Source organism: Lipotes vexillifer, unplaced genomic scaffold, assembly GCF_000442215.2.
Source record: "Lipotes vexillifer unplaced genomic scaffold, Lipotes_vexillifer_v1.1 scaffold496, whole genome shotgun sequence".
NCBI classification, from domain to species: Eukaryota; Metazoa; Chordata; class Mammalia; order Artiodactyla; family Lipotidae; genus Lipotes; species Lipotes vexillifer.
In genome coordinates this window covers 3268362-3292514 of record NW_006786690.1, presented here as the reverse complement: position 1 = coordinate 3292514, position 24153 = coordinate 3268362, and the positions used below count along the sequence as shown (strand labels likewise).

The 24153-nt window shown below is 49.0% G+C and overlaps 1 protein-coding gene across 2 annotated transcripts; it reads right to left on the bottom strand.

Moving 5' to 3' along the window:
• Positions 1-7222: 7222 nt before the first annotated feature.
• IFNLR1 (interferon lambda receptor 1) lies at positions 7223-23913 on the bottom strand. Of its 2 annotated transcripts, none has more exons than XM_007459158.1 (7): positions 23856-23913; positions 20069-20192; positions 15826-16010; positions 11059-11201; positions 9387-9546; positions 8951-9084; positions 7223-7966 (listed from the first exon to the last, which is right to left on the bottom strand). In XM_007459158.1, the coding sequence occupies exons 1-7, from the start codon at positions 23911-23913 to the stop codon at positions 7223-7225; spliced, it is 1548 nt and encodes a 515-aa protein (XP_007459220.1). The 2 variants fall into 2 exon arrangements, with proteins under 2 accessions (XP_007459220.1, XP_007459221.1); XM_007459159.1 differs by having other exon boundaries at positions 7223-7879.
• Positions 23914-24153: the final 240 nt, after the last annotated feature.

Below are 24153 nucleotides of genomic sequence, written 5' to 3'. Positions count from 1 at the left end.
TACTAAATAACACAGGGAGCTATACTCAATATTTGGTAATAACCTATAAGGCAAAGGAATCTGAAAAACATATATATATATGTATAGCTAAATCACTTTGCTGTACACCTGAAAATAACACAGCATTGTAAATTAACTATATCCCAATATAAAAGAAATATTTAAAAAATCCTTCTAGAGCTCTGGCCTGCTGTGCACTTGGCATCGTCCAATATTTTTCTTCAGTTATGCTCACATTTATGACTGGAAAGAAGAGACTTGGGTTGGTGCGATGTGAGGCGCCAGAACCATCTGCAAGTATCGGAGGGGCTGCTGCATGGAGACGGGTCGAGCCCATTTTTGTGTAGCTACCCCTAAACAGGAAAACCAGGGTGGGTAGTGAGAGGACATATTAAGGAGGCAAATTTCTTTTCTTTTCTTTTTTTCAAACATTTTTTGACGTGGACCATTTTTAAAGTCTTTATTGAATTTGTTACAATACTGGTTCTGTTTTATGATTTGGTTTTTTGGCTGCGAGGCATGTGGGAACCTAACTCCCCGACCAAGGATCAAACCTTCGCCCCCTGCATTGGAAGGTGAAGTCTTAACCACTTGACCGCCAGCGAAGTCCCGCAAATTTCTTTTGATTTAAGGAAATAGCTCTCCCTACGAAGGTGTGGCTGCCTTTAGGATGGGCTGCTCTTGGTTGCGGGGGGGTGGGGGGTATATTCAGTGAAAAACTGTGACCAGTGGTAGATGTTCCCTAGATAACCTCATAACCTCATTTATGGTCATAAATGTCTCCTTAGAAGTTTGAGTTGGTGGTAGTTTCTGAGGCCAAATTCCAAGGATGGGGGAAGTAAGGGCACTGCATCCTGCAGTTTTGGCTTTGAGGCTGGATTAGAGCTATTTAGAGGAGGCATATCCCATGAAAGGGCCTGGAACTCAAAGATGGGATTTGGAGTGGGGGATTCTGAGCCCCTGTTGGAATCTGGCTTCCACGACATCCATTTAGTGTCCAGAGAAGCCAAGGCTTGGAGTGGTGTGGGATGTGTCTAGCAACACCCAAGAATGGATGGGACTCACCCTGGAGGGATCGGCTCCTGGAGAGGGGCCTCCCACCCCTTGCCGATGGTTTTTCCCACCTGGAGAGCGTATTCTTGCCTTGGAATCCCCATCTTCTTCTCCTAACCCACTTAAAGAGGCAGTAAGGGGAAAAACAGACTGTTGATAATTTATAAATTGCAGTCACACGCCTGCATCCTATATCATCATAAGCCAAGGGGTGGGGTACCCTGGGCCGGAATAGGTCCTGGCGCCAACCAGTATCTCTTGAGTAATTGATTCATGGAACTGACTCACTCATTTAGATAAAGTATAACGTCTAGTGTTTTTTTTTTTAACCCCCTCAAACTCCCATCGCTTTAGCCTAATTTTGTGCACACAGGAATGAGTCTCCCACTTCTGCCCCCTCCCTCACCGTTTCACTCACTGAACAGCACTGATACCCCCTTGGAGCAGACGCTGGGTTGAGGGAGGAAAGACATGTGACAGGATCTGGGATCTGGGATAGAATCTAATGCAAGATCTCTGGCTGCTTTATATGTGAGTCAGCCACAGCCAGCCCCTTACTGACTCCAATTCATATACCAATTCACTCATTCATTCCTTCGTTCACTTATTTAATATCAAGTTTCCACCCTGTGCCAGATGCTGGTACCGGGAAGGAAACAGTCCCTTCCCTAAAGGAGTTCTCAGGATGGAGCATCCATTACCCCAACGCTGCCCATTCTCAGCGGCCCTGAGCACCGTGCTTGTAAGAACCTGTGCAATTGGCAGCCCTGCCATCCCACCACTCTCCCGAAGGTGGCAGCAAACAGGCAAAGAGGAGCTCAAAAGGTGAGGCGGGCAGGATGGAGGCCCTTGGGGATCACCTGGAAAGAAAGTTCTGCCCTGGTTTCTGGAAAGGACCTACTGCACACCCATTCAAGGGGGCACATGCCCCAACCTGACTACAAGCTGCAATATGCATGAAATGTGAATTGGCAAGGATATTTGGTTATGAGTAATAGAAGGCTCTGAAAGTTGGCTTAAAACTAGGATGCAGGGGGGCTTCCCTGGGGGCGTAGTGGTTGAGAGTCCACCTGCCGATGCAGGGGACATGGGTTCGTGCCCCGGTCTGGGAGGATCCCACATGCCGCGGAGCGGCTGGGCCCGTGAGCCATGGCCACTGAGCCTGCGCGTCCGGAACCTGTGCTCCGCAACGGGAGAGGCCACAACAGTGAGAGGCCCGCGTACCGCCAAAACAAAACAAACCAAAAAAACTAGGATGCAGGGAAGCCGAGGACAGCGCAGCAGCTGGGCCTCAGGAATGGACTGGTCCCAGTCCATTTCTCATCCTGGAAGCTCATGTGGAGGTCCCATTCTCGTCTTTGTACCCTGAGCTTTCCTGTTCTTTGGAGTGGGAAATAGTGTCAGAGCCGGTTGGAACTTACTTGTTCCAGGCCAAGCCAGCCAAGAAGACATCTGAATGCCAGGGAAAGGGACTTGTTGGATTAGCTCATATTGGGTCTAGAGCCTGCCCTGGCATTAGTAAATGATGACAATCTGCAAGCACATTTCTGGGCAGTGTGAAAATGAACAGAAACCTCATTTAAGATGGAGTTGGGAGGACTGAAGGGAGAACTCAAAAGCTCTCCCTGTCAATTGCAGACTCAACAGAAAGAGACATACCTTTGCATCTCCAGCAGGAGGAGGGTTACTATTTTACTACCCAGCAGGAGGAGGAATTTCTTTTTGCCTGGCAACAGCCTAGCCAATAAGAGACTGTAGTAACTCAGCCAATGGAAAGCACTACACTTCAAACTCCCAGTTTTCTCCAATGGACTCTGTGTTTATAACGGCCCCTCCCAACTAACCTCTTTTCCTCTATAAAGGAACGTTCCTCTCCTTGTTCTCTGGACTTGCCTGTGGTTCACCATAGATTGCGTGTCCCAAATTGCAATTCCTTGCTGTTCCTGAATAAACCCGTTTTGCTGGTAAAATAACAGGCTGTTTTATTTTTTTTAGGTCTTCAGCTGTTACCTTGTGGGAGAGTTGGTGGGACCTGGGAGACCCTCCCCAGTAGAGATCTACTGGAATGAGTTTGGGTTGCAAGGCGGCCCGTGAGCCATGGCCACTGAGCCTGCGCGTCCGGAACCTGTGCTCCGCAACGGGAGAGGCCACAACAGTGAGAGGCCCGCGTACCGCCAAAACAAAACAAACCAAAAAAACTAGGATGCAGGGAAGCCGAGGACAGCGCAGCAGCTGGGCCTCAGGAATGGACTGGTCCCAGTCCATTTCTCATCCTGGAAGCTCATGTGGAGGTCCCATTCTCGTCTTTGTACCCTGAGCTTTCCTGTTCTTTGGAGTGGGAAATAGTGTCAGAGCCGGTTGGAACTTACTTGTTCCAGGCCAAGCCAGCCAAGAAGACATCTGAATGCCAGGGAAAGGGACTTGTTGGATTAGCTCATATTGGGTCTAGAGCCTGCCCTGGCATTAGTAAATGATGACAATCTGCAAGCACATTTCTGGGCAGTGTGAAAATGAACAGAAACCTCATTTAAGATGGAGTTGGGAGGACTGAAGGGAGAACTCAAAAGCTCTCCCTGTCAATTGCAGACTCAACAGAAAGAGACATACCTTTGCATCTCCAGCAGGAGGAGGGTTACTATTTTACTACCCAGCAGGAGGAGGAATTTCTTTTTGCCTGGCAACAGCCTAGCCAATAAGAGACTGTAGTAACTCAGCCAATGGAAAGCACTACACTTCAAACTCCCAGTTTTCTCCAATGGACTCTGTGTTTATAACGGCCCCTCCCAACTAACCTCTTTTCCTCTATAAAGGAACGTTCCTCTCCTTGTTCTCTGGACTTGCCTGTGGTTCACCATAGATTGCGTGTCCCAAATTGCAATTCCTTGCTGTTCCTGAATAAACCCGTTTTGCTGGTAAAATAACAGGCTGTTTTATTTTTTTTAGGTCTTCAGCTGTTACCTTGTGGGAGAGTTGGTGGGACCTGGGAGACCCTCCCCAGTAGAGATCTACTGGAATGAGTTTGGGTTGCAAGGCTGCCACATAGGATTTTCTGTATCCTTCCATGGACCATTGTTGCAATAGGGTGAGCTGCCAGGTGGTAGGTACACCTCTGGCTTCATTGTAGCACCCTTCTCATGTACTCAGCTTGATGGATTCCAACTGCAAATACCTGCAGCTCCCTGGGAGGGAGTGGCTCTCTACACAGGACTGATGGGAGTTGGTGGATAAGGCTCCCAGCTCCTGTCCCTGGCAGGGGAACAAATCTGGAGGGTCCAACACTGAACTCCCAAAGCTCCCTAGGAGGACTGAATCCTAGTTGCCCAGAGCCATGACCTGTTTGATTATGCATCTGGACTGGCTGCCTCCCCTCCCTCTCTTCCCACTCACCTATTGATGCTTTCTGGAATCACTGCACTGTTTTATACCCCCCAATCCTCGCCTCTGGGTCTGCTGCTGGGCACCCAACCCAAGACCCTGTAGTCTTAACAGCGAGAAGAGTGGTGAGGAAACTTTGAAAAATAAGAGCACACGCTTTTCCATTCAATTTTGCCCTTTTCTCTAAAAATAGAGCTCTTTATTTAAAACAGTTCAGGGTAGGCCCCAACAAACATTAGGAAATTATCTAAATATGACATAAACATAAAATAAAATTATAAATAACTACAAATATCTTAGAACAATATATAATCTCCTCACTACCCTAAAGAATGGGAATGTTGCTTTCACCCAGGCATCACCCGCTCTGCCCCTGACATCTTTGATGCGTGGCCCTGGAGTTTCCACTATGCAGTTCCTGGCTGCTGGGGACGTGAAAGGGCTTTGTAAACAGTTCAGTGCTGAGCACACCTGACAAATGATAATATTGAATAGCATGCTCTTTCCTAAAGCTGCCCACAGTTTTTTGTTTATGACTTAATGACCATAAAGGAGCTGGAGTTTAGAATTAATAGAAAGCTCAGCCTCTGTCAGAAGTTAAACTTTGAAAAAAATGCTTAAAACACACAAGGTTTCAGAACAGAGATAAAGCGCTTCCTTCACACAAGCCTAAGACAATAGTGAGGACAGCTTTTAGTTATTTGGAATTTACTTCCACGAAGCACCTCGGCTGGTTCCAGAAAGGACGCTGGGCTTGGTCTGGGTATTCTCCTAGGAACTGGCCGTGAGCCACGCCTTCCCCAGCTCCATGGTTCCAGTTTGTTCTTCCTCTTCTGTGCTCAATCACGGATGTAGACAAGCCTCATTGCAGGGAAACCCCTGCAGAAATGCATGTATGTGTGTGAGTCCCAGCAGTGGTGAAGGCCTCCTGCCAGCCTCGTGCCCCTTGGAAACCCTTGCCGAGACCTCGGTACTGTTTACATGGCCAAGGGGACGGGGGTTGGCCCAGCTGGCCAGAGACCGACAATCTCACCCTCAGAGACGTACACAGTTAAGTCAACATTTTAGCTTCCTCGTTTGAAACAAAAGACAGGTGTTCAACTTAAAAAGGGGTTTGCTAACGTTTTCTTTAGCAGTTGAAACTCCTAAGCACAATCTTATGTAGAGGGCCACTGGAGAAAATCAGGGCCCAGGGAGGCTGCTCCGGTTGCACTGTGGGGATCCTACAGCCCACGGCTCCCCCTGAGATTGAGATGCCTCCCGTGAAGCCCAAGGCCTTTTGGGAACACAGTTTGAGAACCCCTGGACCAGATGCCCTCGAGAAGCTTTTCCAGATCTTCCATTAATGTTCTACCCTTGCGTTGGCTTCAAAACAACACAGCCCCGTGGATAAAATGCTTATGAAGATGCTTTTTACACAAATGGAGGAACTTAAGTCCTGGCAGGTGAAATGGCAGAGCGAAGGATTGTTCTGATTCCTGTGGTCCCTGCAGGGCCACAAAACTGACAAAACCTTGGTCTAACGGGTGAAGATCCAGCTCTGCTCATCCATATACTGGTGGGTGTAGGTTAATAAAGCGGTTGTTTGGGAACATCCATCACTACCCTCAGGTAAGGACAGTCACCTGTTTCCAGAAGACAGTGGTTTCTCAAAACTGGAAGAGGAAATGGGACATCTTTACAACCACAATGGTCACCTAAAGGGTCTGAAGTGCTAAGATGGTGATCACAGGCCCAGGGATCCGACTCCCTGCTGGGTTGCTACCCCACCACCAATTAATCAGACCCCCTAGAAGGTGGGCCATTTGGTATTTTCTTTGCTGGGAAAAGGGAGAGGGACCCTTGGCTGGGCTCCAGCTTCTGAGAACTGTTTCCTGACCAGGAGGCAGGGGTCAGCGAGGGCAGGAGGCAGGAGAAAGACTTGAGGTGGGAACTCCAGTCACTCTGAGTTTAGGGTCACAGGTGGGAGATGCCCAGCGGTCCCCTCAGAGCCTGGGTGGATGGAGAATCCTACCAGCCACCACGTGGTGAGTGCCAATGGTGTGGCAGGCATCACACGTCTCTGTTGGAACCCTCACCGTGCCCCAGGTGGTAGCTGTAGAAAGGAGACCCGGGCACAGAGAAGGAAGGTATCTCCCCTAAGGCCACACAACTGGGAAATGGCAGAGCTGGGATTTGGACCCAGGCCTCTTTGAAAATGGAAACTCTGCAATGCCTGACTCAGAGACTGGGATTTGAAGGACCATGGCTTTCCGCTTCCTCTCCAACACCCTCAGCCAACTGGATTTTTCTTCACTCGGGCCCACCCTAGGGGACTCATAAATCAGGATGCCGAGCCTTGGGGAGGAGGGAGCCCAGCGGGTGCTGGAGAGAGGCGTGAGTCCTGCTACACTTGGTGTGCCTCCAGATTTCTTCCCTCCCCAAATCCAGATGGGCCCTTGTGCTGTCAGCCTTCAATGTCCCCTGTGACCTGACCTCGCCTGTTTCATGTTGTGCAGGGATGATTTTTCCAGCTGGCCTGTCATCCCAGGGACAGTGGGGTGGTCTGACACCCAACCAACCTCTGACCTCCGCCCATCCCTGTCTCCACCCCTCTTGGCTCTCGGCCCAAAGCTGGCAGGTCATAGGACGGGGTGGCTTCTGACCGCTCAACCTGGCGGACACCTCTAGCTGGGTTCCCCAGGCGCCGTTAAGAACCCTCTGCTGCCCCAGCGATGATGCTTCCAGGATTTCAAGTCTTGGTGGCATGCTGGGTCCCCAGAAAGCTCAGCAGCACCGGACTGGGAGGGACAGCTCACCTGGCCAAGTAGTGCCCCAGTGTCCTACCTCTGACCTCAATCCTCTGGAGGCTTTTAGCCCCACAGCTGCCGCCACTGCTGTCCTCACTTTCTGATTCCCCCCGACCCTCTTCCTCTTCCTCAGGGCTGCTGTCCCAGCAGAAGGTCAGTGTCTGAAGAGAAACTGGGGGCTCCCTGGGAACCAGAATCAGCCCTGGTGACGGTAAGCCCCAGCTGGCCCAGGAGGACGGGTTGTCTTCTGGGGGCTCTTCCAGGGAACTCGAGTCCTCGGAGAATTCGGGTGGTGGGACAGGCTTCTGGAGCTCCTTCCCACCCGGTCCTTGGCCTGGCCTCTTGGCCAAATAGCCAGATGATCCAGCCTCGTCCCAGGGGGAGGAGCCCGCAGTGCTGGCCCAGCTTCTGTCTGAAGAATAGCAAGCAGAGGAGCCTTCGACCTGGACCAGAGGAGTCCAAGGCCCTCCTGCCTCAGCATGCCCCGGGCTCTGGTGTTCCTGCCCCAGGAAGGGGGGTGGTTCCGTGTAGGGCTGGAAGCTGACACCATCGTCCGTGCTCTCCTCGTCGGCCTTCTCTTCCTCAGCACTGTCCTCTGATTCTGCCTGGACGGTGGCTGGGGCCCTGACTCTAGGGGTCAGCCTGACCCTTCTGGTCCATTCCTTTTGGGGACAGAGGATCAAGACATGCAGGCACTCTGGGCCACTGGGTTGAAAGGTTGCCCCGGGGTGTCTGTGTCCAGAGAGGTCCTGATTGGGGGAAGGGGGAGAACAGAAAATTCAGCCTTTCTGGAAGAGTGACTCCTAATTTGGGTTCCCCTGGAAATAGACTCTAAGGAGTTTCTTTGGGAAGTGATCCCAGGAAGTGTCAGCACGGCTTAGCAGCCGATAGCGGGGTGTTATCAGGCAAGTTACCCCGAGGGCAGCTGGAACTTAGCCCTGCCGGGGACACAGGCCTCAGAGCACCATCGGGTGAGGCATGGAGGGGTGGTGGCGGTGTGAATTCTCTGACGCATGCAGCTGGTGAGGTGCACGGGCAGAGTGGACACCAGAGGCCAGAGAAAGCCTCCAGGTTTCAGGTGCCAGCTGCAGGAGGTCGAGCTGGTAACTTACCACATAATGGGAAGGCAGAGGGATAGGGCAAGGTGCAGACCCATAGGGCAAGGTGCAACACAGAGGTTGTCCTTCAGTCAGTGGGAATTCCCTGCAGGTCCCATATCCAGGAATGTTGAAACACTCCCGTGTGGCAGGGACTCTCAGAATCCATCCTCAAAGCCCCCACCGGACCCGAGTGCCCACTGAGCCTCATATACCACAGCCTCACTTTCCAGGCCTTCATCTGAACAAGTCTGACCTCTCCAGGCTTCCCCTGTCCCAGCTGGCCCCAGGTTCTAAGCCAGCGAGCTGGCAGACCGGTGGGGAAATTCCAGCGTCTGCCTGGGCAAGACTGACCCTCGGTTAGATTGTGAATGAAGTGCTGGGACCCTTTTAAGATGTCCCCTTTAGGTGCCACCCTCCCGCCTCCCCTCTGGGCATCTCTCCTGAGGCATATTTGCTATTTTAATTTGGTGCCAAAGGAATGAATTACTAATGGTGAAAATTTAGACAGGAAGATAGATGTTTCGCAGTCTGGGCCATCTTGATATTCTAGCTGAACTAGCTCTAAGTCTAGCTCCACTTCCTTGCTCTTCGACAACCCTCCCTCTCTGTCGCACACCCCCAGATTTGCCATACCAGGGCCTGTGGCATCTTTGCCTGATGAGACCAGGGGTTCCCCCGGAAGCTCTTCCAGATCACAGGCCCTGTGGCAGCGACCAACAGCAGTGGCAGCAGAAGGGGTAGCAGTACCAGGAGTGCCCAGTTGGATCCTAGGAAGAAAAACATAATAACAACTAGAGAAGCAGGGGCTCCTGTCTATCAACGGCATCTGTGCTGTGGGCTTCACACACATTATCCTATTTAATCCTCATCAGAATAAACCCATCCTACAGGGTGTGGAAAGCAAGGTTCAGATAGGTTATGTAAGCTGCCCAAAGATACAGTGAGTGGGGTGGAGCTGGAATTTTAATCGAGGTGAGTCTGTCTCTAGACTTGTGCTCTTAACCACCATATTATGAAGATCCTAACGCCCAGGGGAAAAGTCCCCACTTCTGTACCACTTTGCACACACCTGGGGCCTCCAGGAAGAAGCAGGTGGGCTCAGAGAACTCGCTGTATTTAGGGTAGCCAAAGGTGTATATAGTTCTGGCGCTGAGGCAGTGGTGTCCGCTGGTGTCTGGTTGGAGAGAAATCTGGACTGGCTGGCCATGGGGAGTTGGTGGAAATCTGGCCTGTTTGGAGAGAGAAGCAGAGGCGGGTGGACCTGCTGGGGGGCACTGGCTCCATGCAGCCAGGACAGGGTGGGGTTGGCAGGACACAGCTGTGACTCCTACATCTTTTCTTGCATTAAGGCTTAAGCATTCAGGGAGCACGTCCCAACACTCTCTGGTTTCTCTTCCACGGAGTTTCGAGGTAGAGATGGTCTGGGTTCAAAAGCAGCCCTGCCACTCAGGGTCACTCCCATGCACACCCCACCAGGGCCCACAGGCCCTCACTTTCAGGGACAGATGCCTCAGGCTTCCTACCCTCAGGGCGTGTCAATCAATTAGGGCGGGGGCGGTGGTCACTCAGCCATTACAGACACAGAAAACTCTAGGGCTGCCTGTCTAACACAGTAGCCACTGGCCACATGTGGCGCTTGAGCACTTGAAGTGTGGCTGGTACCAACCGAGATGTGCTCTAAGTGTAAAATACACACTGGCTTTCATGAAAAAAGAACATAAAACATCTCAGTAATTTTTATATTAACTACATGTTGAGAAGATAACATTCTATTGGATGAAATAAAACCTGCTATGAAAATAAATTCACTTGTTTCTTTTTACTTAATTTAATGTGGAACACTTAAATGACACAATGTGGCTTGCATTATGTTTCTACTGGACAGTGCTGGTTGAGAATATCTGTGAGGTTCTTGAAGGTGAGGACCACATCGGATGAAGATCTATCGATCTATCTCTGGGATCCAGAGTGTGCAGGAGGTTAGGAGTGTGAGCATTGGTTCAGTAAAAGACAGAATGGACAAGAACGGGGGTCTGTAGACTACAGCCCCATCTTTTTTTTTAAATAGAGTTTTCCTGGAACACAGCTATGTCTGTTCATGTACCTATTTACTTATGGCTCCTTTTGTGTTACAGATGGAGTTCAATAGATGTGACAGACGATAAGGCCTGCAAAGCCAAAAATATTTACTATCTGGCCAATTACAGAAAAAGTTTGCCAACCCCTGCCATAAATAAATATATACAGACATATGCACACGCATACACAGAAACAAGTCTGAAATTGGATATACACCACATAGTTATTTGCGATCATCTCTGTGTACTTTTGGTTTTCTTCCTAGAATTTATCTGTATTTTCTAGTTTTTTTTTTCTAATGAATCTGGTGGCCTAACAAGTAGGCTAAGTAGGTTCTTGGAGCCTGTCATACTTCAGTCAGATTAAAAAAAAAAAAAAGGTTTCATAATTGAAAAAAAAAGTAGGTGGAAAACTGCTGTTTATTACCTGTAATGTGCAGGGGAAGGATGTCCTGAACTTGGCCTCTTAGGGGGAGGGGGGCAGAGGTGGGCCACAGGCCAGTCACACTGTGCAGAGTCAAGGGGTGACTGCCAGGAGTGAGGGGGTATGCAGGGAAGGCTTCCTGGAGGAGGCTTTCGGGGCTTGGAGGGTGAAGAGCACTGGGGTTTGGTGGGAGAATGAGGAAGGGGACCCAGCCTGGGGGCATGAAAGGGGTTTCTCACCTTATTCCTGGTCCCTTCTTTCCAGAAACGCACCTCATAGCTCAGATCTGGCTGGGGCATGCAGTGGGGCAGCTGGTACGTGGCATTGACACTCAGGATCTCGTCTGTCCGGGTGAATGCCAGGACAGGTGGGGCTGGCTCCACTGGCAGAAACAGAACAGTACCCATCAGGACCTTCTGGGGGCCACAGGGCATCCATCCCCCAGCCTCCAGGCAGGCCTGTTCCTCACCCAGCCCAGAGACAGTTAACCTTCCTTTATTCGTGTCATCCCTTCCACTTGGGTGCCCTTCACATGTCACTGGTCTGTCAGCATCCTGTCCATTTGTATTAGTTTTTGCTGCTGCCATAACATATTACCATGAACTTAGTGGCTTAAATCAACACGGATTTATTATCTCTCAGTTCTGTAGGTCAGAGTCTGGGTGGGCTTGATGGGGTCCTCAACTCTGGGTGGAAATCAAGATGCCAGCTGGCCTGGGCTCTTATCTGGAATTTTGGGGGAGAATTCACTTCCATGCTCATTCATGCTGTCAGCAGAATTCAGTTCCTTGTGGTTGTGAGGCTGAGGTTTATTTCTATGCTGTTGTTAGCTGGGACCCTCTCTCAGCTCCTGAGGGCACCTGCACTTTTTTTTAAAATTTTTGGCCGCGCTGCACAGCATGTGGGATCTTAGTTCCCTGACCAGGGATTGAACCCGAAGCCCCTACAGTTGAAGCACAGAGTCTTTATTGGACTCTGCCAGGGAAGTCCTGGCACCTGCATTTCTAATCACGTTGCCCCTTCATCTTCAAAGCAGAAACACCATGTTGAATCCTTCTCACACCTCAACTCTCTCTGCTTTTCCCTTCTACACCTCTTCTGCCTCCAGCTGGAGAAAGTTCTCTGCTTTTGAGGGTTCATGGGATTAGACTGAGCCCATTTGGATAATCCAAGATAATCTCACTCCTTTAACACCCATAAACTTAATTAAAATCCCTATTGCCATGTAATAGTAACATCTAGCATATTCAGAAGTTCAGGGATTAGAGCATGAATATCTCTGGGGGAGTCATTCTGTCTATCATGGTCCTCCCTCTGACTCCTTGAAAATCAAGTCCCTCTCCAGTGCAACATACATTCTGCCCATCCCAAGGTACCCCAGGGTCTCATCCCATTACAGCATCAACTCAAGTTCTAAAATCTCATCATCTAAAGTATCTAAATCAGGTTCAGGTGAGACTTTGGGTACAATCCATTCAGTACAACTCCTGGGACACAATTCCTGTCCATTTGTGGACCAGTGAAAATAAAGTACAAGTTATCTGCTCCCGATATAAGGTGGTGGGATAGGCGCTGGATAATAGTTATAGACATTTTGGTTCAAACAAGGAGAAATAGGAGGTAAAAAGGAGTCACTGGGCTGAAACAGTTTTCAAATTCAGCTACACAAACTGTACTAGGTTTTAAGGCTTGGGAACTCTTCTCTTTGGCTTTCAGCACTGCTCTCTGGGCTCTTGGTTCCACCCTCTGAATCATCCTTCCTTTTCATGAAAGGTAGCAGGTATTTGCAGCTAAGTAGTTTTACCAGTCTGCTTCCTTCCAGTAGAAATTGGGAGACCAGTAGCCTTCTTTCTTTTCCTGTCCTCTCTGTCCCTTTCCGTTCAAGCTGGCAGTGTCTCTGCTGATATAAAATTCTCAAGAATTTTATGGGTCTCCTGTGGTTATCATGGGGACCCACTCCATTAGACAGAAGTCAGTTCCACAAATCTTTTTGAGATAAGCCCTTCTCTATTTTTGGCTTTAGCGGAGCTGGCTGAGGGATAACACTATAGCTTTCTAGAGGCCCTTTGATTTGACTGAGGGGAACTGAACTGTGTGTCATACTCTTAAATCTCTTCAAAGAGCCTTTTTCTTGACTAAACACTTCGATCTTTCTGAGGTTTTAGTAAATGATTGCAGAACTACACACTTTGCTGTTTCTCTATTTCACGCTCTTGGAAGCAATTTCTTAATTTCAGTATCCTTTGCCATCTGTATAGGTTAAGAATTTCCCAAATCCTCAAGTCCTGGTTCCTTTTTGTTTATGCTCTTTCCTCAATTTCTCTCTCTCCTCCTTGCATTTTGCTATGATTACCAAGAATAAACCAGGCCATGCCTTCAACACAACATTTATCAAATCTCCTTGATAAATGTCCAGATCCATCACTTACAAGTTCTGCTTTCCACATACCGACAGGACACAATTTTGCTAATCTTTTTGCCAGTATATAAGAGGCATCCCCCTTCCTGAAATTTTCAGTAACATATTCCTCACTTCCTTCTGTGAGGCAGTGCTTTTAGTATCCATACTTTTACTAACAGTCTGTTCGTGATGATTTAAGAATTCTTGAAGGAGATTTAGATTTTCTCTATGATGCTCCTCGCTTGCTTCTGAGCTCTCACTGGCAGAGTCTTTAATGTCCATTTCTTTATCGGGGAGGAGGGCAAAGGAGGCTTGGTGGCCTCCGGGGGTGGTGAGTCACATAGAGAACTTCCTCCTTTTTTTTTTGCGGTACGCGGGCCCCTCACTGTTGTGGCCTTTCCCGTTGCGGAGCACAGGCTCCGGACGCGCAGGCTCAGCGGCCATGGCTCACGGGCCCAGGCGCTCTGCGGCATGTGGGATCTTCCCGGACCGGGGCACGAACCCGTGTCCCCTGCATCAGCAGGCGGACTCTCAACCACTGCGCCACCAGGGAAGCCCTTTAATGTCCATTTCTAATGACAGTCTGTTCAAGGTCATCTAGGTTTGACTGATGGTTTGAAGATGGTGGGGGCAGTGAGTTGAAATAAAGTGACAAGAGAAAATTAATACACCATTGTTCAAGATCCAGCTGAAATGCCGCTTTTTCCATGCAGCCCTCCCTGAGTACCAGCCAGCAGGAGCTCTGGCCACACTGGTCATCCCTGTCCTGTGTTTGTGCTCAGGGAAAATGTGTGGCTTCCACAAGGTGCCACTACTTATGTGTTCAGGAAATATCCACGGGACACTGATATGTATTAAGCCCTGGGCAGGGAGCTGAGGGGAGTGGGGAGATGAGGCCTCCATAAATCTTGACCTCAAGGAGTTGGAGGAAATTAGGGGGAAATGAAATACATAAACTACCAAAAGTCAAGAGAGAAAGTGACCAGGGTCACCACAGCTGAGGGCAGAAATAGGAAGGAAGGGTCACTCAAGCTTGAGGTGTGCTGCAGGAGAATCAGAATATTATTCAGGGGGGAGGGGGCAAAAAAAAAAGTAGCCTCCTTTCTGCATCTTTCCCTCTATTGTTCTAATTCTTATTCCTATTCATCCAGCCTCTGCAGTTGTTCATCCATCATTCTTCTAGCCAGACAGCCTTTCTGCCTGCCTTCCCATCTTTCTTCCCCTTTCTATCCATCCATCCATTCTTCCCAACTATGCTTCTTTTCCTTCCCATCCACGCATCCTTCTCAACCATCCTTCCTTCTTCCTAAGCATCCTGTCTTCCTTTTTTGCCAATTGACATTTCTTCCTTCCTATCCACCCTGTCTTCCTGTTCACTTATACTTTCTTCCTTCCTTGTATGTAGCCAATCAGCCTACTTTTCTACTCCTCCATCCTTCCTATCCATCCATTCTTTTCTTTCCATACATCTTTCCTTCCTGTTTTTCCTTTCTCCTTTGCCTCTCCTTCCCTTTTACCCTTCCTTCCCTTCCCAGGCAGCCAGCCTTCCTTCTGTACTCTCTACCCACTGATCCATCTGTCTGCCTTTCGTTCCTATCCTCCACTTCTCCATCCATACTGGCTCCTTCATGGTAAGCATTTACCCATCCATCTAGCCTCCTCCTTCCCACTCATCCGTCACTTCTTCCCCATCCTCTCCACACTTCTTTTCTTCTTACCCATCCATCCTTTTCCTCCTTTCGTCCATCCAACCAGCCAGCTTCCTCTCATCCAAATCATCTCTTCTTCCTTCTCTGCCATTTTTTCCCTGCCATCCGTCATTAAATCCCTTCCTCATCCCCCTTCAAGCCCTATTTTGTCCTCAAACATTTTGAGAAGCCTGGGTGATAAGTTACAGATCTCAGCTGCATGAGGCTATTGTCTGAGTATTTATCCTCCCCTTCTTACTCCTGACCTGATCGAGCACCTTGTCCAGGATCAGAAAGAGCCATTTCACATCCCGTGTCCATCACTTACCAGCTGGCAAGTTCCTTAACTTCTGTGAGTCTTGCTTTATTTATTTTTTTAAAAATGGGGTGATGAAAATGAACCCCACATGTATGATATGAGGATTAGAAATAAAATACATTGGGGAAAAAAAGCAGTCTCCTCACTCAATATTAACACTGGTGATTTATGAAGGCTGTAAGCATGGGGAACGTTTTCCTCTCTATTTTCATCTCCTCTCCCCCCCAAATTTCTACCGTGTCCAGAAATTACTATTGCAACCAGAATTTTAAAAAATTGTTTCTTAAAGAGAGAGATTGAACTTTAAAAAAGTAGGAATAAATATATAAAGTGCCTTGTGTGGTTCATGACCAAGGTTGTGCTCAAAAGAAGATCATGAACCTCATTAGTAGGAGGTACAAACTGAACTGCTGGGGCTGGTGAACTCCCCTAACTCCCTGCCACGAAGTCAGGCTACTTGGACATGGGCCAGGGCCCATGGCAGGTGGCCCCAGAGAGCTGCCCACTGCTTTGGGGAAGTGGGAGACAGATGGCCAGGACAGCAGTGCCTCTGAGCCAAGCTCCTGAGCAGACGGCCTCCCACAGGTCCTTCACTTACCTTCAAAAAAGTAATCCATGGACTTGGACTCCACCCAGGGCGACCTGGCTCTGGGAGAGGCCGCTCGCACACGCCCCTTGAACTTATTGCACAGGTCTTGTTTCTCCAGGCACATCAGAGAACACTGCAGCTCTTTGGTTCCTGCACACTTTTTTACTCTCCGCCAATGTTTGGGGCTTGCAGAGCTGAGGGAGAAGACAGGAGGGTGTGGGTCATGGATTCAGCCTCCTGGGGGTGAGGAAACTTAGAGAACATGTGATCACTCGTCCCTCCATCCCACTTGATCATCCATCCATCCATCTGTCCAGCCAGCCAGACATTGGCTGAGACAGAATGAGAACAGTCCAGTCAAGAGCTCGGGCTCTGGAATGATAGACAAGGGTGGGAACCCTGGCTCTGCCCCTCACTAGCTCTGGGACCTTAATGCAGGTCAGTGTCCCTAAGCCTCGGTGTCCCCATCTGTCATGGCTCCCCCACAGGGTCGTCGTGCTAGTAACCATTTTCCACGCGTTTATTCATTCAGGCATTTATGGACCCCCTGCTGTGTACCAGGCCCGGTGCCAGGTGCTATGTGGATGTCAGAGGGGAACACACAGGTCCATGACTACAACCTCCTGAGAGCACTGAGGTCCAAAGGAGGGACCTGCTTGCTGGGCATTCTTCTTGGGGAATTGGCAATTCATGACAGATAGGTCCTGCCCTCGGGAACTTACACTCTGGAGGGAGGGGATGAGAGACCATCACATCAACAAGATAAATCCAGGAGCTGGTAAATGCAGTGATCATAGGGTAGTGCGGGGGTGACTGCTGTCTGAAGGCGGCTCAGGAAAGGCCAGGAAGACGGTGCTGAAGCTGAGGCCGGGATGCTGAGAAGGGAGCCAAGAGAAGGCCTGGGGGAAGGAAATGCAAAAGCAAAAGCCTTGCGATGGGAAGGGACTTGATCTGTCCAGAAAAAAACAAGGCCAGGGTGGCCAAAGCCCAGTGGACAAGGCCGGGAGAGGGTGGACAGACTGGACGTGAGGGTGGAGGGGCATAGGCAGAGCAGGCAGGGTCTTGCCATCTTGGCAAGGGGTTCGGATTTTATTCCAGGTTTCAGAGGAAGCTATCAGAAGGTTCTGAAGAGAGGAACTGAGGTCATCTAAATTATGCTTTTAAAATACCACTCTGATAAACTAGCTAGGAGGCTGCAGCAGTGGTCCAAGAGGGAATGGGGGGTGAGATGGCAAGAAAAGGTTGGATGTAGGATGCATCTTGGAGGTAAAGCTGATGAGACTTGTTCATGGATTGGATGTGGAATGTGAGGGAAAGGAGAATTGAGGACTGTTCCTGGGTTTGGAGACTGAGCACCAGGTGACCAGAAAAGGCTGAGATACAGGTAGGCAAAGAGAACAGATGTGGGGGAAGAATTCCCCTGTTTTGTTTTTTGGTGAAGTTATACTAGGTAAACATCAACGAAAAAAGGAACTGGTATAGGCATATTAATATGAGACAAAATAGAAACTTCCAAGTCCAAAGCATTAGTAAAGGTGAAAAGAACCACTACACAGTAGTGAATGATTCCACTTACCAGGAAGATATAAAAATTCTAACTTATATGTGTCTATTAAATAGCTTCAAACTATATTCAGCAAAAATAGATAAAACTACAGGAAGAAAAAGAAAATCCACAATTACAATGGGAAAATTTTAATATATCTCACTCAGTAATCAACAGTTGAATAAAGAAAAATTATTAGTACATATGCTAAAAAAATGAACAACACAATTATCAAAGTTCGTCTAATGAACATATACAGAACAAACAAGAAACTGGTTGAGCCACATACGAACCCTAAACAAAATATTACCAAAAATATTAACAAAACTAAAGCAACTCTCAAATTTCAAAGAATAGGTATCTCTCAAACGATTTCCTCTGACTGCAAATAATCCAGTTAAAAATCATTAACAAAAAGAGAACTAAAGGAAGTTTGAATATTTTTAAATGTTTTAAAATGACTCATGCATCAAATCAGAATATAGATGTTAAAGGTGATTCTGGGGTGATCACAGTTGGAAAGGAGGAATGTCTTTTTGGAAACTGGAAGAAAATTGATCCTTGTTATAAAGTGGCAAAGAACTTGACTAAATTACGTCCTAGTGTTTTATGGAAAATCAGAAGTGGAAAGTGATGGACTTGGATACTTAGCTGAGGAGATTTCTAAGCAAAGTGTTAAAGATGTGACCTGGTTTCTCCTTACTGCTTATAGTAAAATGAGAGAGGAGAGAGAGAGATAGAAGGAATTGTTAATCAAAAAGGAACCAGAAATTGAAGATTTGGAAAATTCTCAGCCTATGCATATTGCAAAAACTGAGAAAGCGTGTTCTGGAGAGAACACCAAGGTTGTGGCTGGAAAATCATTTGATAAGGAGATTGTGGGTGCGACTCACGGATTTAATCAGACACCTCAGTAGAAGCCAGGAATAGAGATGGGATTATTATGTGTATCACCCTAATTCTGTTCACTGAAAAGATCTCAAAGCAATAGTTCAGTAGTGATCAGACAGCTACACAGACTGTGTTCTTTAAAACCATTTCTTACCAAATGGAGACATGGCTGATTTCAGGTTTTAGGTCAGGAATTGTGCAAATGAGTCTGGAACACCCTTTCGCAACAGATAGCAATAAAGATATCATGACTTACTAGGGTCAAATTCAAAGGACTCAGGAGCCAACCTGAAGAGACATTCACGGACTAAAGATGAGACAATTCAAGCTTCAATGAGTAGAATAAATTGCAATGAATTGAAACCATCACATATGTTTAACTACTTGAGTCCGTAATGATAATAAAAAAACAAGTCAATCACCTTTGGGACATGATAGGGAACCAGTTCGTTATCTTGAAAACTGGTAAATCAAAGGAAAACAATTCAAGCATTTATTCTGTCTTGCCTACGTGAATAGTACCACTGAATATCAAACACTACATGAGAGGAAGCATCCCTTTGTAAAATTAATTCCAGCTAATAAATGAAAAAATACCATTAGAATATCATGGTTTTGGAATCCTTGCAGGTGTTTCAAAAGCGTAAAAGGAAAATAGCATAAAGGTCCAGAGGTTAGGCTTTCAATTCTTTCATCAATTTATCCCACCTCCGCTATGCCCAGTGGTGTGGCTTTGAGCAAAATACACTCTCAGTGCTTCAGTTACCTCCACTGTAGAGCAGAGTCACTGAATCCTTCCTCGTAGGGCGGTGTGAGATTAAATACATTTCATGTATGGACACAGTGCAGACACAGAGCAAACACACAGGCCGTGTTAGGTATTGGTATTTTCTGCCTCCTGATACAGTTCTATACCATTCTTTCTTTTTAAAGCTCTCTCACAGTCTGTCCTTTCCCAAGCCAGGCCCCCATCACTCACATCTGGATGCTACAGATGGAGGGACTGTAACAGAACAGGAAGAGCACAAGCTTTGGGGTCAGACAGACTTGGGTTTTTCTTCTGGTTCCATCACTGGCTTCCTTGGGCAGGTCACAGCACCTGAGTTTCCTCACCTCTAGCACAGGGGAAATGCAGGGTCTGCCTGGTGATACTGGGAGGAAGAAGGGAAATGCTCATGCAAGGCTCCTAGCACTCAGCCTGGCACAGGGTGGGTCCTGAGTACGTAGCAGTTCCTTCTCCTTCCTGCTTCCTCTTTCTCACCAATTCTAGATTAATCCTCCTGAGTATCTGCTTTCATTAGCTTACTCTCTTACTAAAGAACTTCAGATGATTTCCATCTATGTGCAAAGATGGCAAATCAGCTTTCATTTGCAAATTCCTCTGCATCAGCAGTGGCTGCCTGGGCTGCCAAGTTGAGAAGGACTCCAAGACTCCGTGCGGGCTCCGTGGGGAAAAGGGTAATCATCTAGCAATGCCTAACACAGCTCTGCAAGAGATACACCTGCCTCCCTTATCTGCTGGAATGCCAAGCACCTCATCCAGGCCCTCAAGAATTCCCTTTCTGGGCCCTCACAGCTCCATCCAAGCCCTGCTCTGACTTTTCTCAAAGACCTGCCCCCACCCCCGGCAGGTCTTTCACCTGGGCGCTGTTCTCCATTAAGCATCATCCCCACCTCCAGAGCTTTATCAAACGCCCTCTCCCAATACCTGCTGCAGGCTGTCACCCGTGGACACAGAGAACCAAGCCCCTCCAGCCCCTGCCCACCTCCTCGGTCTCCCCCTATCATCCCACCAGCCCGGAGGCGCCCCTCCACCTTTGATAGGCCACAAAATAGGTCATGTTCTGGGGGTTGCCAGGTCCTGGGAGCCACGTCAGGTACACACTGAAGTCCCAGGAGAGCAGCGTCACGTTCTGGGGAGGGGCCAGAAGGGGCCTCCCTGTGGCGGAGAAAGAGGCCATGAAGTCTGGAACCATTCCGAGCAGCGCGGGCGGTCAGTCGGGTGCTCACCGAGTTTAAGAACCAGGAGTTATCTGGGGTGGCTGAAGTATAGGGGATGTGATGTAGGCTGGGAACCTGGGGTGTGGGATTCCAGTCACAGCCATGCCACCGACTGGCTGTACTGCAGCCCCTTCCCCTCCTTAGACCTCAGCAGCCCATCTGTGACATGATGGGAAGCCCACCCTGGCACCTGAGGGTTCCGGCAAAACAGTGCAGCACAGGACCATCTAATAGATTCCTGGACTCCAGGAGGGAACGGCCCTGAGGGTCTCAAGGAGCAGAGGCTCTGTCTTGTTCTCAGCCATGTCCCCAGAGCCTGCCTGCAATGGTCCCTGGCACATAGTAGGTGCAAAATAAAAATATGTTGAGTGAATGAATGAATACTGTGATGACCTGGATTATTCCTAAGGTCTCCTAACTGGTCTCCCTGCTTCCAACCTTGTGCCCACAATCCATTCTCCATATAGCAGCAAGGGTTAAAATGAAAGTCACATCACGTCACACTTTTGCTTTAAACCTCCAGTGGCTTCTGTTTCATTCAAGGTAAAATCCAAAGTCTTTACAATCACCCACAAGACCCTACCCTATCCAACCCATGACTCCCCTTGCTGGCTCCTCTCCAGCCATTCTGGCCCTTTCCTGTTCCTAGAGCATGCCGGGCACACTCCCACCTCTAGGCCTTTTCACGAGCTGTTCCCTCCGCCTAGACTGTTCTCCCCACGGCTGTCCATCTGGCTCACTCCTCTGCTTCCTTCACATCTTTACTCAGATGTCATTGTCTCAGTGATTCTTCCCCTGACCACCTCTAACTGGCCCCTACCTCCCTCCTTGGCACCTCCTCCCTGCTAACCCTCATCTTCTGAAATATGCATCTGATTACACAGCTGCCCAGTTTCTGCCCTTCCCTTGTCCTCAGAATAAAGTCTATGCTCCTTATCAGGATACGTGAAGCCCTGCCCAGCTTGGCCTGGCTGGGCCATCATCTCATTGACCTCTTCCTGACAGCTCACCTACATACGTCACCAGGCTGCAGCCAGTCTTCCTTCTCGCCCTTCTCAAACCACCTCATTCTTCTGTGTGTCTTTGAACCCAGGTGTCTTTGACAGTGTGGTATTCACCATCTAATCTTTTAAAGACTTGATTCAAACGTCACTTCCTGACATCTTTCAGAAGTGGTGGTGATGCTGCGGATGATAATAATAGCAGCTAATGTGTATTGTGCCCTAACTATGTGCCAGGCACTATGCAAAGCACGTTACCTGCATTTTCTCCTTCAATCTGCCCCACATCCCTAGGAAGTAGGTACTAATTATGATCATCACATTACAGGTGAGGAAACTGAGGCCCCCTCAGCTAATAAGTTGTAGAAACAGAATTCAAATCCAGGCCTAGCCAACCCCCAAGTCTGAGTTTTTTGTTTTTTGTTTTTAACATCTTTATTGGAGTATAATTGCTTTACAATGGTGTGTTAGTTTCTGCTTTATAACAAAGTGAATCAGCTGTACATATACCTATATCCCCATATCTCCTCCCTCTTGAGTCTCCCTCCCACCCTCTAGGTGGTCACAGAGCACCGAGCTGATCTCCCTGTGCTATGCGGCTGCTTCCCACTAGCTATCTATTTTACATTTGGTAGTGTATATATGTCCACGCCACTCTCTCACTTTGTCCCAGCTTACCCTTCCCCGTCCCCGTGTCCTCAAGTCCATTCGCTACGTCTGCAAAGTCTGAGTTCTTGATCACACTTCCTCCCCTGGGTTCTCGTGGGGCCTGTTCAGCCTTATTCTTCCAACATCTATGGATCATTATTGGTCAAAGACATCTATTGATCACTATGTGCCAGAGGTTTCAGAGAGAACTACAGCTCCACTCCTGCCCCTTAGGAGCTCATGGTCCCATGGAGAAGGCAGTGCCTTGAAGTGTCACATGGGCCATGATGGAAATCCATACAGGTTATAGAACGGCCTCGGGGAGGGAGGGCCCTTTCTGCTGGTGGCGCTCAGCTCGGCTCCACACCCCTGGCCTTTCAGACCACCCCGTCCCGTGTTCTCTAGCTGGAACTGCATCACCAGGATGCCGATGCTGCCATTGCCCCAGCTTCTGGACTTCCTAGCAGGTGGCTGGCATGAGGCCAAAATCTGTCTACAATCGTCTTATCTGAGGACAGGCCTCAATTCTGAGCTTGGCCACAGTGGAGAAATAGCAGCTAGAGTAGTTACCTCCTAATGAGCCTTCGAAGGGTGCCGGGCATCGGTGTGAAACTTCATACACAAAACCTCATTCAATCCTCAGGACAAACCACCCTGCGGGGTAGGTGTCATTCCCTTCCACGGAAGGCACTAGGCTCGGATACAGATGGTGAGCAATTTGCCTGAGACTACACAGCCAGTATGTGTGCGAGCCAGGATTAGAACCTGGGTCCCGCTGCACTTCACGCTAAACCTTCAGACCACAGTTTGTGTTGTATACACTAAATATTCCTCGGGTGTAAGGATAGCTAGGTCTAGACAGCAAAACTATTGAGTTTGATGGTGAAAAAGGGGTACAGAGGACCCCCTCCTCTCCTCCCTGCATAGGTACACTGTCCCTCATCAGCTGTAGTAACACTGCTGCGAAGGCTCCAGGGGCTGGGGCATCCCTGAGCTGACCTGGGTGGGTGGACCGCCCCGTGCCAGCTGCCCATCCCACGGCCAAAGCTGGCCATGCTCACTTCAGCTTGTCTTCTCTGTTCTGTGTGTCTCACCAATGCCTTCCTTCTTGGGTAATTCCCCTTAATTGCTCTGAGCCTCAGTTTCCCCCTCTGAAACGGGAGGAAATAATACCCATCTTCTAGGACAGTTGGGTTGTGATGCTAAACTAGAATAATGTGGTGCCCAAGAAGTTGCTCAAACAAATGCTGGCTTTTAACCTTAGTATTAGATGAGGTCCAAGGGCCCTTCTAGCTCTTAAATTATTCGTCTAAGACTAGGGACATATCCTGGGGGCATTTTGGTGTCCTTCTCTCTGGATTGGTTGGGGTTTGGTGGTTGGTTCCTATCCCAAGGTATTTTGTACCCTGTCACCTTATTTACCAGTGAGAGCTCAGAAAAAAAGGTGGCTTGTTAGAATGACAGCACAGCACGGGCTAAGCTGGCACTCCTTCCCCTCAGGCCTGGGTGGAACTTCTGACACACCGAGTCGGGAGGAAGGGGAGGGAACCCCTGGCGAGGGCAGGGCACTTCTGTCTAATTTCCCCTACTAGTCAGGGTCTGTGATATTAATGCAGCGGATAGGGCTTTTAGGAAACCTTAAAAACGACTTTATAAACAAATGCAGCTGACTTTTGAACGGCCACTATCTTTTTTCCTGTTCGTCTGAGGCTGAACTGGCATTAGGAAGCTGGATCAGTTCCTTCCCGGAAAGGAATTTCAAAGACCCGGGTCTGTTTAGTCGTCGGAAAAAGAAAACTGGTGGTGGGTGGGCTCTGCTAATTCGCACGGGTTGCAGCACACAGACTGATGCCCAAGGCACTCCCTCCCCGGAGCTCTGGGTCGGAAGGTGGGTGCGGACCGGATGGAGCACCCCGCGGCCCCACGCCCACCCCGCGGCCCCGTGCCCTTACCTGAAGCGGACTGCAGCAGGCACAGGAGCAAAGAGGCCCACCGCGGGGCCCCGGTCATGCCGGTCTTCCAGTGGCCCTGTGTGGGACCAGGTCCCTCCTCCAGGCCCACCCAAGGCAGGTGACGCGACTGGCAGCCAATGGGAGGCCGGGCCGCGGGCCCGCCCCTCCGGGGCCAGGACTGGGAAGCTCCCGGGGTTTCCCTTGCGGCCGCCGGCCTCCAGCCTTCCGGTAGCTCCCAGGGCCTCTACTTCGTTCTGTTCTGCCCGATCCCGGGGGTGGGAGGTGAGGGGGTATCAGT